This window comes from Chiloscyllium plagiosum, unplaced genomic scaffold (genome assembly GCF_004010195.1).
Source record: "Chiloscyllium plagiosum isolate BGI_BamShark_2017 unplaced genomic scaffold, ASM401019v2 scaf_6900, whole genome shotgun sequence".
Lineage (NCBI taxonomy): Eukaryota > Metazoa > Chordata > Chondrichthyes > Orectolobiformes > Hemiscylliidae > Chiloscyllium > Chiloscyllium plagiosum.
Genome location: NW_025214153.1, coordinates 1 through 19,387, shown reverse-complemented (window position 1 = coordinate 19,387; position 19,387 = coordinate 1). Strand labels below are relative to the sequence as shown.

Genomic DNA, 19,387 nt, shown 5'->3' with positions numbered 1-19,387 from the left:
GGGGTGATGGAGGGGTAATGGGGGCGTGATGGAGGGTTAATGGGGGGGTGATGTTACTAATGGGGGGCGAAGGAGATGGGAGTGAAATGAACACCAGGTAGTTTCAGGGTGATGAGTTGGATTGGAGGATGGTGAGGACTGCTCAGGAGCTGCCAGACTGCCTCCCAGTCTCAGAAACATCTCAAACACCCAACAAAAATAAATTAGCATCTCACAATGTCATCGAACTGCAAAATGGACCCAGCTGCAGCCAGGGCAGGCAACTTGGATTAGAATATTTTTTATTGTCATGCAAATTCAATCTAAAATATGTTGAAAGGTGTGTGCCATCGCCCGTATATAGGCACCAATCACATTATCTGAGAACAATATGTAAAATCATAACATAGAGAGAGTCCTACTTTCGTTTCTCTGCTGCTACAGCATGCGCCACAGAGAGAGTCCTGCTCCAGGCTTCCCAGTCCCACACCGTGTCACAGAGAGAGGAAGTGTCCCACTCCAGGCTTCCCAGTCCCACACCATGCCGCAGAGAGAGAGAGAGAGAGAGAGTCCCACTCCAGGCTTCCCAGTCCCACACCGTGCTGCAGAGAGAGAGAGAAAGTCCCACTACAGGCTTGCCAGTCCACACCGTGCCGCAGAGAGAGAGTGAGTCCCACTCCAGGCTTCTCAGTCCCACACCGTGCCCCAGAGAGAGAGAGAGAGAGAGAGTCCCACTCCAGGCTTCCCAGTCCCACACCGTGCTGCAGAGAGAGAGAGAGAGAGTCCCACTACAGGCTTCCCAGTCCCACATCGTGCCGCAGAGAGAGAGAGAGTCCCACTACAGGTTTCCCAGTCCCACACCGTGCCGCAGAGAGAGAGAGGGAGTCCCACTCCAGGATTCCCACTCCCACACCGGGCCCCAGAGAGAGAGTCCCACTCCAGGCTTCCCACTCCCACACTGTGCCCCAGAGAGAGAGAGAGAGAGTCCCACTCCAGGCTTCCCAGTCCCACACCGTGCCCCAGAGAGAGAGAGTCCCACTCCAGGCTTCCCAGTCCCATAACGTGCCCCAGAGAGAGAGAGTCCCACTCCAGGCTTCCCAGTCCCACACCGTGCCCCAGAGAGAGAGTCCCACTCCAGGCTTCCCAGTCCCACACCGTCCCGTAGAGAGAGAGAGAGAGTCCCAATCCAGGCTTCCCAGTTCCACACCGTGCCCCAGAGAGAGAGGGTCCCACTCCAGGCTTCCCAGTCCCAGAAGCGTACCCCAGGCAGAGAGAGAGGCCCACTCCAGGCTTCCCAGTACCACACCGTCCCGTAGAGAGAGAGAGAGAGTTCCACAACAGGCTTCCCAGTCCCACACCGTGCCGCAGAGAGAGAGAGTCCCACTCCAGGCTTCCCAGTCCCACACTGTGCTGCAGAGAGAGATAGAGAGTCCCACTCCAGGCTTCCCAGTCCCAGAACCGTGCCCCAGACAGAGAGAGAGTCCCACTCCAGGCTTCCCAGTCTCACACTGTCCCGCAGAGAGAGAGAGAGAGAGAGTCCCACTCCAGGCTTCCCAGTCCCACACCGTGCCGCATAGAGAGGGAGAGTCCCACTCCAGGCTTCCTAGTCCCACACCGTGCCCCAGAGAGAGAGAGTCCCACTCCAGGCTTCCTAGTCCCACACTGTGCCGCAGAGAGAGATAGAGAGTCCCACTCCAGGCTTCCCAGTCCCAGAACCGTGCCCCAGACAGAGTGACTGTCCCACTCCAGGCTTCCAAATCCCACACCGTCACGTAGAGAGAAAGAGAGAGAGAGTCCCACTCCATGCCTCCCAGTCCCACACCGTGCCCCAGAGAGAGAGAGAGAGTCCCAATCCAGGCTTCCCAGTCCCACACCGTGCCCCAGAGAGAGAGAGAGGGAGCATCCCACTCCAGGCTTCCAAGTCCCACACCGTGCCCCAGAGAGAGAGAGAGGAAGAGTCACACTCCAGGCTTCCCAGTCCCACACCGTGCCCCAGAGAGAGAGAGAAAGACAGTCCCACCCCAGGCTTCCCAATCCCACACCGTGCCGATTAGAGAGAGAGAGTCCCACTCCAGGCTTCTCAGTCCCACACCGTCCCACAGAGAGAGAGGGAGAGTCCCACTCCAGGCTTCCCAGTCCCAGAACCGTTCCCCAGAGTGAGAGTCCCACTCCAGGCTTCCCAGTTCCACACCGTGCCCCAGAGAGAGAGAGTCTCACTCCAGGCTTCCCAGTCCCACACCGTGTCACAGAGCGAGAGAGAGAGAGAGAGAGAGTCCCACTCCAGGCTTCCCAATTCCACACCGTGCCGAAGAAAGAGAGAGAGATTGAGTCCCACTCCAGGCTTCCCAGTCCCACACTGTTTTGCAGAGAGAGAGAGAGAGTCCCACTCCAGGCTTCCCAGTCCCACATCGTGCCCCAGAGAGCAAGAGAGAGAGTCCCTCTCCAGGCTTCCCAGTCCCACACCGTCCCGCAGAGAGAGAGAGAAAGTCCCACTCCAGGCTTCCCTGTCCCATACCGTGCCGCACAGAGAGAGATTCCCACTCCAGGCTTTCAAATTCCACACCGTGCCACAGAGAGAGGGAGAGCCCCACTCTAGGCTTCCCAGTCCCACACGGTGCCCCGGAGAGAGAGAGAGTCCCACTCCAGGCTTCCCAGTCCCACACCGTGTCGCGGAGAGAGAGAGTCCTGCTGCAGGCTTCCCAGTCCCACACCGTGCCCCAGAGAGAGAGAGAGAGTCCCACTCCAGGCTTCCCAGTCCCACACCGTGTCGCGGAGAGAGAGAGAGTCCCACTCCAGGCTTCCCAGTCCCACATCGTGTCGCAGAGAGAGAGAGAGAGAGAGAGTCCCACTCCAGGCCTCCCATTCCCATAACGTGCCGCAGAGAGAGAGAGACAGCGTCCCACTCCAGGCTTCCCAGTCCCACACCGTGCCCCAGAGAGAGAGAGAGTCCCACTCCAGGCTTCCCAGTCCCACACCGTGCTGCAGAGAGAGAGAGAGTCCCGCTCCAGGCTTCCCAATCCCACACCGTGCGGCAGAGAGAGAGAGAGAGTCCCACTCCAGGCTTCCCAGTCCCACACTGTGCCCCAGAGAGAGAGAGAGTCCCACTCCAGGCTTCCCAGTCCCACATCGTGCCCCAGAGAGCGAGAGAGAGAGTCCCTCTCCAGGCTTCCCAGTCCCACACCGTCCCGCAGAGGGAGAGAGAAAGTCCCTCTCCAGGCTTCCCAGTCCCACACCGTGCCCCAGAGAGAGGGAGAGTCCCACTCCAGGCTTCCCAGTCCCACACCGTGTCGTGGAGAGAGAGAGAGAGAGAGAGAGAGTCCTGCTCCAGGCTTCCCAGTCCCACACCGTGCCCCAGAGAGAGAGAGAGAGAGAGAGAGAGACTCCCACTCCAGGCCTCCCAGTCCCATAACGTGCCGCAGAGAAAGAGAGAGAGACAGCGTCCCACTCCAGGCTTCCCAGTCCCACATCGTGCCCCAGAGAGCGAGAGAGAGAGTCCCTCTCCAGGCTTCCCAGTCCCACACCGTCCCGCAGAGTGAGAGAGAAAGTCCCACTCCAGGCTTCCCTGTCCCATACCATGCCGCACAGAGAGAGAGAGTCCCACTCCAGGCTGTCAAATTCCACACTGTGCCACAGAGAGAGGGAGAGTCCCACTCCAGGCTTCCCAGTCCCACACCGTGCCCCAGAGAGAGAGAGAGGGAGAGTCCCACTCTAGTCTTCCCAGTCCCACACCGTGCAGCAGAGAGAGAGGGAGAGTCCCACTCCAGGCTTCCCAGTCCCACACCGTGCCGCAGAGAGAGGGAGAGTCCCACTCCAGGCTTCCCTGTCCCACACCGTGCAGCAGAGAGACAGAGAGAGTCCCTCTCCAGGCTTCCCAGTCCCACCACGTCCCGCAGGGAGAGAGGAGAGAGTCCCACTCCAGGCTTCCCAGTCTCACACCGTGCCGCAGAGAGAGGAAGAGTCCCACTCCAGGCTTCCCAGTCCCAGAACCGTGCCCCAGAGTCAGAGAGTCCTACTCCAGGCTTCCCAGTCCCACACCGTACCCCAGAGAGAGAGAGTCCCACTCCAGGCTTCCCAGTCCCACACCATCCCGCAGAGAGAGAGGGAGAGTCCCACTACAGGCTTCCCAGTCCCACATCGTGCTGCAGAGAGAGAGAGAGAGAGTCCCACTCCAGGCTTCCCAATTCCACACCGTGCCGAAGAAAGAGAGAGAGATTAAGTCCCACTCCAGGCTTCCCAGTCACACACTGTTTTGCAGAGAGAGAGAGAGAGAGCCCCACTCCAGGCTTCCCAGTCCCACACCGTCCCGCAGAGAGAGAGAGAAAGTCCCACTCCAGGCTTCCCTGTCCCATACCGTGCCGCACAGAGAGAGAGTCCCACTCCAGGCTTTCAAATTCCACACCGTGCCACAGAGAGAGGGAGAGTCCTACACCAGGCTTCCCAGTCCCACACCGTACCCCAGAGAGAGAGAGTCCCACTCCAGGCTTCCCAGTCCCACGTCGTGCTGCAGAGAGGGACAGAGAGAGAGAGTCCCACTCCAAGCTTCCCAGTCCCACACCGTGCCCCAGAGAGAGAGAGAGAGTCCCATTCCAAGCTTCCCAGTCCCACATCGTGCCGCAGAGAGAGAGAGAGAGTCCCACTCCAGGCTTCCCAATTCCACACCGTGCCGAAGAAAGAGAGAGAGATTAAGTCCCACTCCAGGCTTCCCAGTCCCACACTGTTTTGCAGAGAGAGAGAGAGAGCCCCATTCCAGGCTTCCCAGTCCCACAACGTCCCGCAGAGAGAGAGAGAAAGTCCCACTCTAGGCTTCCCTGTCCCATACCGTGCCGCACAGAGAGAGAGTCCCACTCCAGGCTTTCAAATTCCACACCGTGCCACAGAGAGAGGGAGAGTCCCACTCCAGGCTTCCCAGTCCCACACCGTGCCCCAGTGAGAGAGAGAGAGACTCCCACTCCAGGCCTCCCAGTCCCATAACGTGCCGCAGAGAGAGAGAGAGACAGCGTCCCACTCCAGGCTTCCCAGTCCCACACTGTGCCGCAGAGAGAGATAGAGAGAGAGTCCCACTCCAGGCTTCCCAGTCCCACACTGTGCCCCAGAGAGAGAGAGGGAGAGTCCCACTCCAGGCTTCCCAGTCCCACACCGTGCCACAGAGAGAGGGAGAGTCCCACTCCAGGCTTCCCAGTCCCACACCGTGCCCCAGAGAGAGAGAGAGGGAGAGTCCCACTCCAGGCTTCCCTGTCCCACACCGTGCAGCAGAGAGAGAGGGAGAGTCCCACTCCAGGCTTCCTAGTCCCACACCGTGCCGCAGAGAGAGGGAGGGTCCCACTCCAGGCTTCCCTGTCCCACACCGTGCAGCAGAAAGAGAGAGAGAAGTCCCACTCCAGGCTTCCCAGTCCCACCACGTCCCGCAGGGAGAGAGGAGAGAGTCCCACTCCAGGCTTCCCGGTCCCACACCGTGCCCCAGAGAGAGAGAGAGTCCCACACCAGGCTTCCCACTCCCACACCATCCCGCAGAGAGGGAGGGAGAGTCCCACTCCAGGCTTCCCACTCCCACACCGTGTCGCGGAGAGAGAGAGAGAGAGTCCCACTCCAGGCTTCCCAGTCTCACACCGGGTCACAGAGAGAGAGAGAGAGTCCGACTCCAGGCTTCCCAGACCCACACCGTGCTGCAGAGAAAGAGAGAGAGAGTCCCACTCCAGGCTTCCCACTCCCACACCATCCCGCAGAGAGAGAGGGAGAGTCCCACTCCAGGCTTCCCAGTCCCACACCGTCCCGCAGAGAGAGAGAGAGAGAGCCCCACTCCAGGCTTCCCAGTCCCACATCGTGCCGCAGAGAGAGAGAAGGAGTCCTACTCCAGGATTCCCAGTCTCACACCGTGCCCCAGAGTGAGAGAGCCCCACTCCAGGCTTCCCAGTCCCACATCGTGCCGCAGAGAGAGAGAAGGAGTCCCACTCCAGGATTCCCAGTCTCACACCGTGCCCCAGAGACAGAGAGACCCACTCCAGGCTTCCCAGTCCCACACTGTGCCGCAGAGAGAGAGGGAGAGAGTCCCACTCCAGGCTTCCCAGTCCCACACGGTGTCACGGAGAGAGAGAGAGAGAGAGTCCCACTCCAGGCTTCCCAGTCTCACACCGGGTCACAGAGAGAGAGAGAGAGTCCCACTCCAGGCTCCCAGTCCCACACCGTGTCGTGGAAAGAGAGAGTCGGACTCCAGGCTTCCCAGTCCCACACCGTGTTGCAGAGAGAGAGAGAGAGGGAGAGAGTCCCACTCAGGCTTCCCAGTCCCACACCGTGCCGCAGAGAGAGAGGGAGAGTCCCACTCCAGGCTTCCCAGTCCCACACCGTCCCGCAGAGAGAGAGAGAGAGAGAGAGAGTCCCACTCCAGGCTTCCCAATTCCACACCGTGCCGAAGAAAGAGAGAGGGATTAAGTCCCACTCCAGGCTTCCCAGTCCCACACTGTTTTGCAGAGAAAGAGAGAGAGAGCCCCACTCCAGGCTTCCCAGTCCCACACCGTCCCGCAGAGAGAGAGTCCCACTCCAGGCTTCCCTGTCCTACACCATACCCCAGAGAGAGAGAGTCCCACTCCAGGCTTCCCAGTCCCACACCGTCCCGCAGAGAGAGAGTCCCACTCCAGGCTTCCCAGTCTCACACCGTGCCGCAGAGAGAGAGGGAGATTCCCGCTCCAGGCTTCCCTGTCCCACACCATACCCCAGAGAGAGAGAGAGTCCCGCTCCAGGCTTCCCTGTCCTACACCATACCCCAGAGAGAGAGAGAGTCCCGCTCCAGGCTTCCCTGTCCCACACCATACCCCAGAGAGAGAGAGGGTCCCACTCCAGGCTTCCCAGTCCCACACCGTGCCCCAGAGAGAGAGAGAGTCCCACTCCAGGCTTCCCAGTCTCACACCGGGTCACAGAGAGAGAGAGAGTCCGACTTCAGGCTTCCCAGACCCACACCGTGCTGCAGAGAAAGAGAGAGAGAGTCCCACTCCAGGCTTCCCAGTCCCACACCGTCCCGCAGAGAGAGAGAGAGTCCCACTCCAGGCTTCCCAGTCCCACACTGTGCCCCAGAGAGAGAGAGAGTCCCACTCCAGGCTTCCCAGTCTCACACCGGGTCACAGAGAGAGAGAGTCCCACTCCAGGCTTCCCTGTCCTACACCGTGCAGCAGAGAGAGAGAGTGCAACTGCAGGCTTCTTCATCCCACACTGTCACAGAGAGGGAGAGAGCGAGAGTCCCACTCCAGGCTTCCCAGTCCCACAACGTGCCGCAGAGAGAGAGAGTCCCATTCCAGGATTCCCAGTCCCACAACGTGCCTCAGAGAGAGCGAGAGAGACCCACTCCAGGCTTCCCAATTCCACACCGTGCCGAAGAAAGAGAGAGAGAGAGAGAGAGTGAGTCCCACTCCAGGCTTCCTCATCCCACACCGTGTCACAGAGAGAGAGAGAGTCTCACTCCAGGCTTCCCAGTCCCACACCGTGCCCCAGAGAGAGAGAGAGTCCCACTCCAGGCTTCCCAGCTGACACCATGCTGCTGATGGTATCTGGCTCCGGTTTCCCAGCCCCGTGCTGTGACCCCACTAGGAGCCCACTCCACGCAGACGTGATAGTCCCGCTCCAGGCTGACCCACCTACTCTGTTGCTCCGCTGCATACGAAGATGTTGCTGCCCTGGTGCCTGTTGAAATCACCTGCTGCTGAACAGCTCTCTCTCCAGGGAGTTTGTGAAAAATGAGGGGACGGAGGGACGAGAAAAAGTCAAAAAAGTGCCGACCAAGAGGACGGGCTGAGGGCCAGCACCCTGGTTGTTTCCTATCATGTTGGTGCCATCTTCCCAAACCCCTGGCACAGGTTTTGAACTCACTCCGACCTGATGTTTGTGTGGATCACAGGCTGGGTATTTCTGCTCACCAATGTCTGCCCGCTGTGATCTTAGTGTGTGCTGTCAATTGCCAACAATTCATCCAGCAACTCCATGAGAAACCCATCGGTCAGTGAAGCAGGTTATCCTATAGAAGGGATGGAGACACAGCCGCATGGATTTAATCCATTCACAAAGCAGCCAAAACACCACCACATCAAGAAATTATAAATAGACAGGACGTCAGCTCCCTCGAAAGAGGAAAGGCAAAGCGGTAAATTAATGGAGCACTGGGAGTTTTGATAAATCAATAAATCAGTTGAGTACCAGTGGGTACCAATTAATTGATTTCCCTGCCTTTATGGATTTGGAGTTTGTGTCACATACTGACAGGGTGGTTCAGACGGTGCTTGCCTTCATTGCTCAGTCCTGTGAGTATCCGATGTTGAGATATCATGTTGAGGTGCCATTGGTGAGGCCTCTTCTGAAAGACTGTGTTCAGTTCTGGTCTCCCTGTTATAGGCAGGGTATTACCAAGGGGAGAGTTCAGAAGAGAGTTACCAGGATGTTGCTGGGTATGGAAGGTCGAGGTTATCAAAAAAGGCTGCATTGGCTGGGCCTTTTTTCACAGGAGTAGAGGAGGTTACCTTTTAAAAGTTTATAAAATAAAGCCGGGTATAGATAGTGTTAATGGTAGGTGTTTTTTCCCGAGACTGGGGGTTTTCAAGATCGGGGTGTGGGGGGGGGCAAGGTGAGAAGAGAGAGGTTTAAAAAAAACATGAGGAGTAAATATTTACCCAGAGGGTGGGCGCATGTGGAATGAACTTCCTGAGGAAGTGGTGGATGTGGGTATAATGACAACGTTTACAAGATATTTGGATGAGTACCTGAATACAGGAAAGGTTCAAAGAGATATGGGCCGGGAGGGGGCAGGTGGGACTAGTTTAGTTTGGGACAGCTTGGATCAAACAGTCTGTTTCTGAGTTGTATGATTCTATGGCTATGACAGGCCTAACCCAGATTTCACAAAACCCACTGTCCTCTCCGATTAAAACCCAGTTTTGTTCACTTGCCTCTATATGTGGAGGTCACAAGAGCAGATACAAAGTGACATTTAAGAGGCATTTTGACAGACACATGAACAGGCAGGGACTAGTGGGATAAGGACCATGTGAGGGCAGAGGCAGTTAATTTAGAATGGCACCATGGTCAGGACAGGCATGATGGGCTGAAGGGCCTGTTACTGTGCTGTACTGTTCTGTGTTCTATGATAGCTCTCTCAGTTCAGTCTCAGGCTGGACCTTCAGATACATAAGGCCGGATTAACCATTAACTACTTATCGGACCTCACCCAGAGATGCCAATATTGTCCATACTTTGGACACTTTGACAAGTTTTTATATAAACTCATTTTACTCATGAATGAAAGGGACAGAGTTGACTTGCAATTCAATGTAATCTTGTTGACAAAATACACTAAAGATATTGAGGGTGACACGGTGGCTCAGTGGTTAGCACTGCTGTCTCACAGCACCAGGGACCCAGGTTCGATTCCAGCCTCGGGGCAACTGTCTGTGTGGAGTTTGCACATTCTCCCCGTGTCTGCATGGGTTTCCTCTGGGTGCTCCGAGTTAGTCGGAGTTGGCCGTGGTGAATTGGCCGTAGTGTTAGGGGCAGGGGTAAACGTAGGGGAATGGGTCTGGGTGGGTCACTCTTCGGAGGGTCGGTGTGGACTGGTTGAGCCATAGGGCCTATTTCCACATCGTGGGGAATCTAATCTAAAAGAGGTGGTATGTCTGAATATTATCTAAAATCCTGCTTTTTCGTGATAAAACTCCCAATTCTTACATTAATTACCAATCACAATGTTAAATCTCTGTCACAATCCTTACCTAAACTACAACTGCTTACCAGACTAAGACCAGTACTATCTATGCAGCCAAACATGGCCAGGCTGTAATGAACATGGCGGAGATTGACCTTGTACATGATTAGCTTTTCTTTCTCTCCACATGGTCAGAGCTCTCTGATGCAAAAATGGCTGCCAAGTATCCCCTCTAATCTGTCTCTGCTGCATTCTTACAGAATGTTCTTTGGCCTTATACCAAATGATCTCCCAGGTCAAGGCCATGGTATTTAATTAGATTAGATTAGATTACATTACAGCATGGAAACAGGCCCTTCGGCCCAACAAGTCCACACCGACCCGCCGAAGCGCAACCCACCCATGCCCCTACATTTACCCCTTACCTTACTCTACGGGCAATTTAGCATGGCCAATTCACCTGACCTGCACATCTTTGGACTGTGGGAGGAAACCGGAGCACCCGGAGGAAACCCACGCAGACACGGGGAGAACGTGCAATGGGGTAGTTACCCTCAGTATCCATCTTCTGACACTCCATTTCTGTACATGGCCATGGCGAGAACCTGGGACGCCAGCAAGTCTGCTCACCATACTCCAATACAGAAACCAGCGTCATTTTTCATGGCAAATCCAGGATTGTCCTTGTATGCCTTTGTTTTGTGCTTAACCTTTCCTGAAACTGCCATCAGGCTTGGCTGTTCAAAGGCTGACCGTTCTGGTTTCGGGCCTAGCTGTTCAGGCCCTGGGCTGTCTGGTCACACCAGGAATGCTGCCCAGCTGTCTGATGTTATCTACTTACTTCTCAGACTACTGCCCAGTTAGTTTAAACAACAGCAAGGAGCAGAATGCTCCATAGGAAACACTCCTGGCTCTATTCCAGTGCAACCTGTTGACACTGTAGAAGTCCTATATCGCTCTGAGCTAGTGTCCCCAGATTCTAAAGCGCTCCCTCCTGCCACACGTTCCGACACTCTATCTCCCAGTTCCTATACTCATTAGCTCATTACTATTTTTATTCCCTCCCTTCCCCCCAACTAACGTCTGACTGCAGGACCACTTACTCTCATTTTTCTTCTCTTTACAAGTGTTTTGTTATTCAGCCACTGAGGGTGGAGGTGGAAGCTGGGATGTGTAACGAGGCGCAGACTATTTGTTCAGGATGTTGGAAGTTGCAAGTGAAACTCCTGGGATTTATTGGAGCTTTCCAGCGTGAGGATAGAAAGGAAACTCAGGCGGATTAAACCCCGTTGTAACTCAAACTATAACTAAGAGAACGGAAGGAGACACTGTCACAAGTGCAGACCACGTATGTAGGGCACACCCACAGACAACACTCATTAACAGACTGTACATTCATTTATAAAACTTACCAACAAACTGTATATCATATAAAGCACAGATGAACCTCCAAGTAAACCAGTCATTAATAATCGGTCTCTGTACCACACTCATTAGATATCGCACTCATTAACAGGACATACATCGATATATGACATTCAATACCAGACTATATGTCCATATACAATAGTCATTAAGTCACATTAACCTGACTGCAGCAACACGGTTCAGATCATGCAGGTCTCTGACATGACAGTGTTTCACTGTCTCTAATTAGAGCCTTATGGCTGCCACAGAGAACTGGGCCCAGTAATCTCGGGCCTGCTGGATGTACATAGCCCTGCACTCCATCAGGTAAAAACAATAACTGCAGATTCTGGAAACCAGGTTCTGGATTAGCGATGCTGGAAGAGCACAGCAGTTCAGGGAGCATCGCTGCTCCTCAAGATGCTGCCTGAACCGCTGTGCTCTTCCAGCACCACTGTTCCAGAACCTGCACTCCATCGTACTAGCCATGAGTACATGGGAAAGATCATGGGGCTATAAGTGATCTCAGTCCAGATGCCCAACTCCCCTCTCCCCCTCCCCGCACTCGGAGACAGAGTGGTACTCCTGGCATCCTGCCAAAAGAGGGACCACATCCCGACCTCCTCTCACCCCGAGAGGATACCTCTCAGGACACTCAAGACGTGACCAGCTCCTCCACTTTACCTGCCATCCTTAAGGAGAAAGTGAGGTCTGCAGATGCTGGAGATCAGAGCTGGAAATGTGTTGCTGGAAAAGCACAGCAGGTCAGGCAGCATCCAGGGAACAGGAGAATCGACGTTTCGGGCATAAGCCCTTCTTCAGGAATGGGGAAAGTTTGTCCAGCAAGCTAAGATAAAAGGTAGGGAGGAGGGACTTGGGGTAGGGGCGTCGGAAATGTGATAGGTGGAAAGAGGTCAAGGTGAGGGTGATAAGACAGGCTGGGGGGAGGGGAAATGAGGAAACTGGTGAAATCCGAGTTCATCCCTTGTGGTTGGAGGTTTCCTAGCCGGAAGATGAGGCGTTCTTCCTCCAACCGTCGTTTCGCTGTGTTCTGACGATGTAGGAGTCCAAAGACCTGCATATCCTTGGTGGAGTGGGAGGGGGAATTGAAATGTTGAGCTACAGGGTGGTTGGGTTGGTTGGTCCGGGTGTCCCAGAGGTGTTCTCTGAAACGTTCCGCAAGTAGCCGGCCTGTCTCCCCAGTATAGGGGAGGCCACATCGGGTGCAGAGGATGCAGTAGATGATGTGTGTGGAGGTGCAGGTGAATTTGTGGCGGATATGGAAGTTTCCTTTGGGGCCTTGGAGGGAGGTGAGGGGGGAGGTGTGGGCGCAAGTCTTGCACCTCCTGCGGTTGCAGGGGAAGGTGCCAGGAGTGGAGGTTGGGTTGGTGGGGGGTGTGGATCTGACGAGGGAGTCACGGAGGGAGCGGTCTTTACGGAATGCTGCCATCCTTAGACATGTGGCAGCTCAAGCCAAGGATTTACCTCTAGCAAGACACAGTCTGTATGTCCATGAGCTACAAAGTGCTGGGAAATGCCACATTTTTGGTCTCATCCAACATTTCACCTGATTTTCCCAAATTCTCACCCCCATTGGTGGGAGCCGTGGAACCGCAGTGAACTGAGTCCACAATAAACTGCATTAGCAGCATTCGGCCAGCAGGCTGCAGCATTGACCACTGAATGGGAGCAGACTGCAAGGCCTTTAAAATCCTTTCTAGTGTTTGGAACAGTGTTCGGGAAGCTGAGATGGGAATTCGACTAAAATAAAGATAAGGCAGAGACTCTTTTCAGATCTGGAAGGGCGAAGTTGGAGGTAAGCTCATGGGTAATAGTGTACTGTTAAGGAGCTGGCAATTCTGGGAATCATCAGGAACCATCAGTGCTAAAATAGCTCCACTTGTAGGAAGAGGGACTTACAGAACAACCTCAATTATCCGAACGAGACGGGTGGAAAGTATTTTGTCGAATAACTGATTGTTCAGATAATTGATTGTTCGGATAATTGATTGTTCGGATAATTGATTGTTTCGATAATTGATTGTTCACATAATTGATTGTTTGGATAATTGATTGTTCGGGTAATTGATTGTTCGGATGGCATTTTATAGAATCTTGTTCGGATAATTGAAATTGGGATAGCCAAGGTTGTTTTGTATTCTATTTCTTGGACCTCCCACTTGTAGGTTTGTGTGTTGGTGAGAGGAGATGCAGTCTCCCCTCAGTGTGGGGACAGGGACAGGGACAGACGGGAGATATTACCGGACCTATCTTAGTGACATTGACCCTGTTCTTGCAGGTTGGAGTGTGATCTATGAACAATCAGTGAACATAAATTGGTAGCAGTTTGCACTCAAAGAGTTCTGTTTGTGATTTCAAGTCTCAGAACTCTACCTTGTTAAATCACCCCACACCGAGGGGAGACTGGATCTCCTGTCTGTCCCTGTCCCCACACCGAGGGGAGACTGGATCTCCTGTCTGTCCCTGTCCCCACACCGAGGGGAGACTGGATCTCCTGTCTGTCCCTGTCCCCACACCGAGGGGAGACTGGATCTCCTGTCTGTCCCTGTCCCCACACCGAGGGGAGACTGGATCTCCTGTCTGTCCCTGTCCCCACACCGAGGGGAGACTGGATCTCCTGTCTGTCCCTGTCCCCACACCGAGGGGAGACTGGATCTCCTGTCTGTCCCTGTCCCCACACCGAGGGGAGACTGGATCTCCTGTCTGTCCCTGTCCCCACACCGAGGGGAGACTGGATCTCCTGTCTGTCCCTGTCCCCACACCGAGGGGAGACTGGATCTCCTGTCTGTCCCTGTCCCCACACCGAGGGGAGACTGGATCTCCTGTCTGTCCCTGTCCCCACACCGAGGGGAGACTGGATCTCCTGTCTGTCCCTGTCCCCACACCGAGGGGAGACTGGATCTCCTGTCTGTCCCTGTCCCCACACCGAGGGGAGACTGGATCTCCTGTCTGTCCCTGTCCCCACACCGAGGGGAGACTGGATCTCCTGTCTGTCCCTGTCCCCACACCGAGGGGAGACTGGATCTCCTGTCTGTCCCTGTCCCCACACCGAGGGGAGACTGGATCTCCTGTCTGTCCCTGTCCCCACACCGAGGGGAGACTGGATCTCCTGTCTGTCCCTGTCCCCACACCGAGGGGAGACTGGATCTCCTGTCTGTCCCTGTCCCCACACCGAGGGGAGACTGGATCTCCTGTCTGTCCCTGTCCCCACACCGAGGGGAGACTGGATCTCCTGTCTGTCCCTGTCCCCACACCGAGGGGAGACTGGATCTCCTGTCTGTCCCTGTCCCCACACCGAGGGGAGACTGGATCTCCTGTCTGTCCCTGTCCCCACACCGAGGGGAGACTGGATCTCCTGTCTGTCCCTGTCCCCACACCGAGGGGAGACTGGATCTCCTGTCTGTCCCTGTCCCCACACCGAGGGGAGACTGGATCTCCTGTCTGTCCCTGTCCCCACACCGAGGGGAGACTGGATCTCCTGTCTGTCCCTGTCCCCACACCGAGGGGAGACTGGATCTCCTGTCTGTCCCTGTCCCCACACCGAGGGGAGACTGGATCTCCTGTCTGTCCCTGTCCCCACACCGAGGGGAGACTGGATCTCCTGTCTGTCCCTGTCCCCACACCGAGGGGAGACTGGATCTCCTGTCTGTCCCTGTCCCCACACCGAGGGGAGACTGGATCTCCTGTCTGTCCCTGTCCCCACACCGAGGGGAGACTGGATCTCCTGTCTGTCCCTGTCCCCACACCGAGGGGAGACTGGATCTCCTGTCTGTCCCTGTCCCCACACCGAGGGGAGACTGGATCTCCTGTCTGTCCCTGTCCCCACACCGAGGGGAGACTGGATCTCCTGTCTGTCCCTGTCCCCACACCGAGGGGAGACTGGATCTCCTGTCTGTCCCTGTCCCCACACCGAGGGGAGACTGGATCTCCTGTCTGTCCCTGTCCCCACACCGAGGGGAGACTGGATCTCCTGTCTGTCCCTGTCCCCACACCGAGGGGAGACTGGATCTCCTGTCTGTCCCTGTCCCCACACCGAGGGGAGACTGGATCTCCTGTCTGTCCCTGTCCCCACACCGAGGGGAGACTGGATCTCCTGTCTGTCCCTGTCCCCACACCGAGGGGAGACTGGATCTCCTGTCTGTCCCTGTCCCCACACCGAGGGGAGACTGGATCTCCTGTCTGTCCCTGTCCCCACACCGAGGGGAGACTGGATCTCCTGTCTGTCCCTGTCCCCACACCGAGGGGAGACTGGATCTCCTGTCTGTCCCTGTCCCCACACCGAGGGGAGACTGGATCTCCTGTCTGTCCCTGTCCCCACACCGAGGGGAGACTGGATCTCCTGTCTGTCCCTGTCCCCACACCGAGGGGAGACTGGATCTCCTGTCTGTCCCTGTCCCCACACCGAGGGGAGACTGGATCTCCTGTCTGTCCCTGTCCCCACACCGAGGGGAGACTGGATCTCCTGTCTGTCCCTGTCCCCACACCGAGGGGAGACTGGATCTCCTGTCTGTCCCTGTCCCCACACCGAGGGGAGACTGGATCTCCTGTCTGTCCCTGTCCCCACACCGAGGGGAGACTGGATCTCCTGTCTGTCCCTGTCCCCACACCGAGGGGAGACTGGATCTCCTGTCTGTCCCTGTCCCCACACCGAGGGGAGACTGGATCTCCTGTCTGTCCCTGTCCCCACACCGAGGGGAGACTGGATCTCCTGTCTGTCCCTGTCCCCACACCGAGGGGAGACTGGATCTCCTGTCTGTCCCTGTCCCCACACCGAGGGGAGACTGGATCTCCTGTCTGTCCCTGTCCCCACACCGAGGGGAGACTGGATCTCCTGTCTGTAACTGTCCCCACACTGAGGGGAGACTGGATATCATATCGGTCATTGTCACAACACTGAGGGGAGATTTGATCTCCTGTTTGTCCGTGTCCCCACACTGAGGGGAGACTGGATCTCCTGTCAGTCCCTGTCCTTACACTGAGGGGAGACTGGATCTCCTGTCAGTCCCTGTCCTTACACTGAGGGGAGACTGGATCTCCTGTCAGTCCCTGTCCTTACACTGAGGGGAGACTGGATCTCCTGTCAGTCCCTGTCCTTACACTGAGGGGAGACTGGATCTCCTGTCAGTCCCTGTCCTTACACTGAGGGGAGACTGGATCTCCTGTCAGTCCCTGTCCTTACACTGAGGGGAGACTGGATCTCCTGTCAGTCCCTGTCCTTACACTGAGGGGAGACTGGATCTCCTGTCAGTCCCTGTCCTTACACTGAGGGGAGACTGGATCTCCTGTCAGTCCCTGTCCTTACACTGAGGGGAGACTGGATCTCCTGTCAGTCCCTGTCCTTACACTGAGGGGAGACTGGATCTCCTGTCAGTCCCTGTCCTTACACTGAGGGGAGACTGGATCTCCTGTCAGTCCCTGTCCTTACACTGAGGGGAGACTGGATCTCCTGTCAGTCCCTGTCCTTACACTGAGGGGAGACTGGATCTCCTGTCAGTCCCTGTCCTTACACTGAGGGGAGACTGGATCTCCTGTCAGTCCCTGTCCTTACACTGAGGGGAGACTGGATCTCCTGTCTGTCCCTGTCCCCACACTGAGGGGAGACTGGATATCATATCGGTCATTGTCACAACACTGAGGGGAGATTTGATCTCCTGTTTGTCCGTGTCCCTACACTGAGGGGAGACTGGATCTCCTGTCTGTCCCTGTCCCCACACTGAGGGGAGACTGGATATCATATCGGTCATTGTCACAACACTGAGGGGAGATTTGATCTCCTGTTTGTCCGTGTCCCTACACTGAGGGGAGACTGGATCTCCTGTCAGTCCCTGTCCCTACACTGAGGGAGGACTGCATCTGCTGTCTGTCCCTGTCCCACACTGAGGGGAGACTGGATCTCCTGTCAGTCCCTGTCCTTACACTGAGGGGAGACTGGATCTCCTGTCAGTCCCTGTCCCTACACTGAGGGGAGACTGGATCTCCTGTCTGTCCCTGTCCCTACGCTGAGGGGAGACTTGATCTCCTGTTTGTCCCTGTCCCCACACCGAGGAATGACTGGATCTCCTGTCTGTCCCTGTCCCCACACTGAGGGGAGACGCGATCTCCAGTCAGTCCCTGTCCCCAGACTGAGGGGAGACTGGATCTCCTATCTGTCCCAGTGCACACAATGAGGGGAGACTGGATCTCCAGTCTGTCCCCACACCGAGGAATGACTGGATCTACTGTCTGTCCCTGTCCCCACACTGAGGGGAGACTTGATCTCCTGTCTGTCCCTATCCCCACACTGAGGGGAGACTGGATCTCCTGTCTGTCCCTGTCACCACACTGAGGGGAGACTGGATCTCCTGTCTGTCCCTGTCCCCACACTGAGGGGAGACTGGGTCTCTTGTCTGTCACTGTCCCCACACAGAGGAGACTGGATCTCCTGCCTGTCACTGTCCCCACACTGAGGGGAGAGTGGATCTCCTGTTGTCCCTGTCACTATATTGAAGCGAGTCTGGATCTCCTGTTGTTCCCTGTCATTACACTGAGGGGAGACTGGATCTCCTGTCTGCCCCTGTCCCTACACTGAAGGGAGACTGCATCACCTGCCTGTCCTTGTCCCACACTGAGGGGAGACTGGATCTCCTGTCTGTCCCTGTCCACAAACTGAGGGAAGACTGGATCACCTGTCTGTCCCTGTCCCCACACTGAGGGGAGACTGGATCTCCTCTCTGTCGCTGTCCCCACAGTGTGGGGAGACTGGATTTCATTTTTGTCCCTGTCCCCACACTGAGGGAGACTGGATCTTCTGTCTGTCCCTGTCCCCACACTGAGTGGCGACAGGATCACCTGTCATTCCCTGTCCCCACTCTGTGGGGAGACTGGATCTCCTGTTTGTCCCTGTCCCCACACTGAGGGGAGACTGGATCTCCTGTCTGTCCCTGTCCCCACACTGAGGGCAGACTGGATCTCCTGTTTGTCCGTGTCCCCACACTGAGGGGAGACTGGATCTCCTGTCTGGTGCTGTCCCCACACTGAGGGGAGACTGCATCTCCTGTCTGTCCGTGTCCGCACACTGAGGGGAGGCTGGATCTCCTTTCTGTCCCCGTCCCCACACTGAGGGGAGACTGGATCTCCTGTTTGTCCGTGTCCCTACACTGAGGGGAGACTGGATCTCCTTTCTGTCTCCGTCCCCACTATGAGGGGAGACTGGATCTCCTGTCTGTCTCCATCACTACACTAAGAGGAAACTGGGTCTCATCTCTGTCGCTGTCCCCACACTGAGGGGAGACTGGATCTCCTGTTTGTCCCTGTCCACAAACTGAGGGATGACTGGATTTCCTGTCTGTCCCTGTCCCCACACTGAGGGGAGACTGGATCTCCTGTCTGTCCCTGTCCCCACACTGAGTGGTGACTGGATCTCCTGTCTGTCTCCAACACAACACTAAGGGGAAACTGGATCTCCAGTCTGTCACTGTTCCCACATTGAGGGGAGACTGGATCTCCTGTTTGTCCCTGTCCCTACAATCAGTGGAAACTGGATCTCCTGTTTGTCCATGTTCCCACACTGAGGGGAGACTGGATCTCCTGTGTGTCGCTGTCGCCACACTGAGGGGAGACAGGATCTCCTGTTTGCCCCTGTCCCCACACTGAGGGGAGACTGGATCTCCTGTCTGTCACTGTCCCCACACTGAGGGGAGACTGGATCTCCTGTCTGTCGCTGTCGCCACACTGAGGGGAGACAGGATCTCCTGTTTGTCCCTGTCCCCACACTGAGGGGAGACTGCATCTCCTGTCTGTCACTGTCCACACACTGAGGGGAGACTGGATCTCCTGTCTGTCCCTGTCCCCACACTGAGGGGAGACTGGATCTCCTCTCTGTCACTGTCCCCACACTGTGGTGTGACTGGATCTCCTGACTGTCGCTGTCCCCACACTGAGGGGAGACTGGATCTCCTGTTTGTCCTTGTCTCCACACTGAGGGGTAAACTGGATCTCCTCTCTGTTACTGTCCCCACACTGTTGGGAAACTAGATCGCCAGTCTGTCACTGTCCCCACACTGAGGGGAGTCTGGAGCTCCTGTCTGTCGCTGTCCCCACACTGAGGGGAGACTGGATCTCCTGTTTGTCCCTTTCCCCACACTGTGGGGAGACTGGATCTCCTCTCTGTCACTGTCCCCACACTGAGGTGTGACTGGATCTCCTGTCTGTCGCTGTCGCCACACTGAGGGGAGACTGGATCTCCTGTTTATCCTTGTCTCCACACTGAGAGGTAAACTGGATCTCCTCTCTGTCACTGTCCCCACACTGTGGGGAGACTGGATC

At 56.1% G+C, this 19,387-nt stretch overlaps 1 protein-coding gene across 1 annotated transcript in view; it reads right to left on the bottom strand.

Annotated features, from left to right (window-relative positions):
- LOC122547822 (chitinase domain-containing protein 1-like) overlaps positions 1-7,638 on the bottom strand; it is a 27,775-nt gene extending 20,137 nt beyond the window's left edge. The window contains exon 1 of the mRNA XM_043686399.1: positions 7,606-7,638. Coding sequence (XP_043542334.1) covers positions 7,606-7,623 — 18 coding nt within the window. The 5' untranslated portion in view covers positions 7,624-7,638. The remainder of the gene's footprint in view (positions 1-7,605) is intronic.
- Between the last annotated feature and the right edge of the window lie 11,749 nt (positions 7,639-19,387).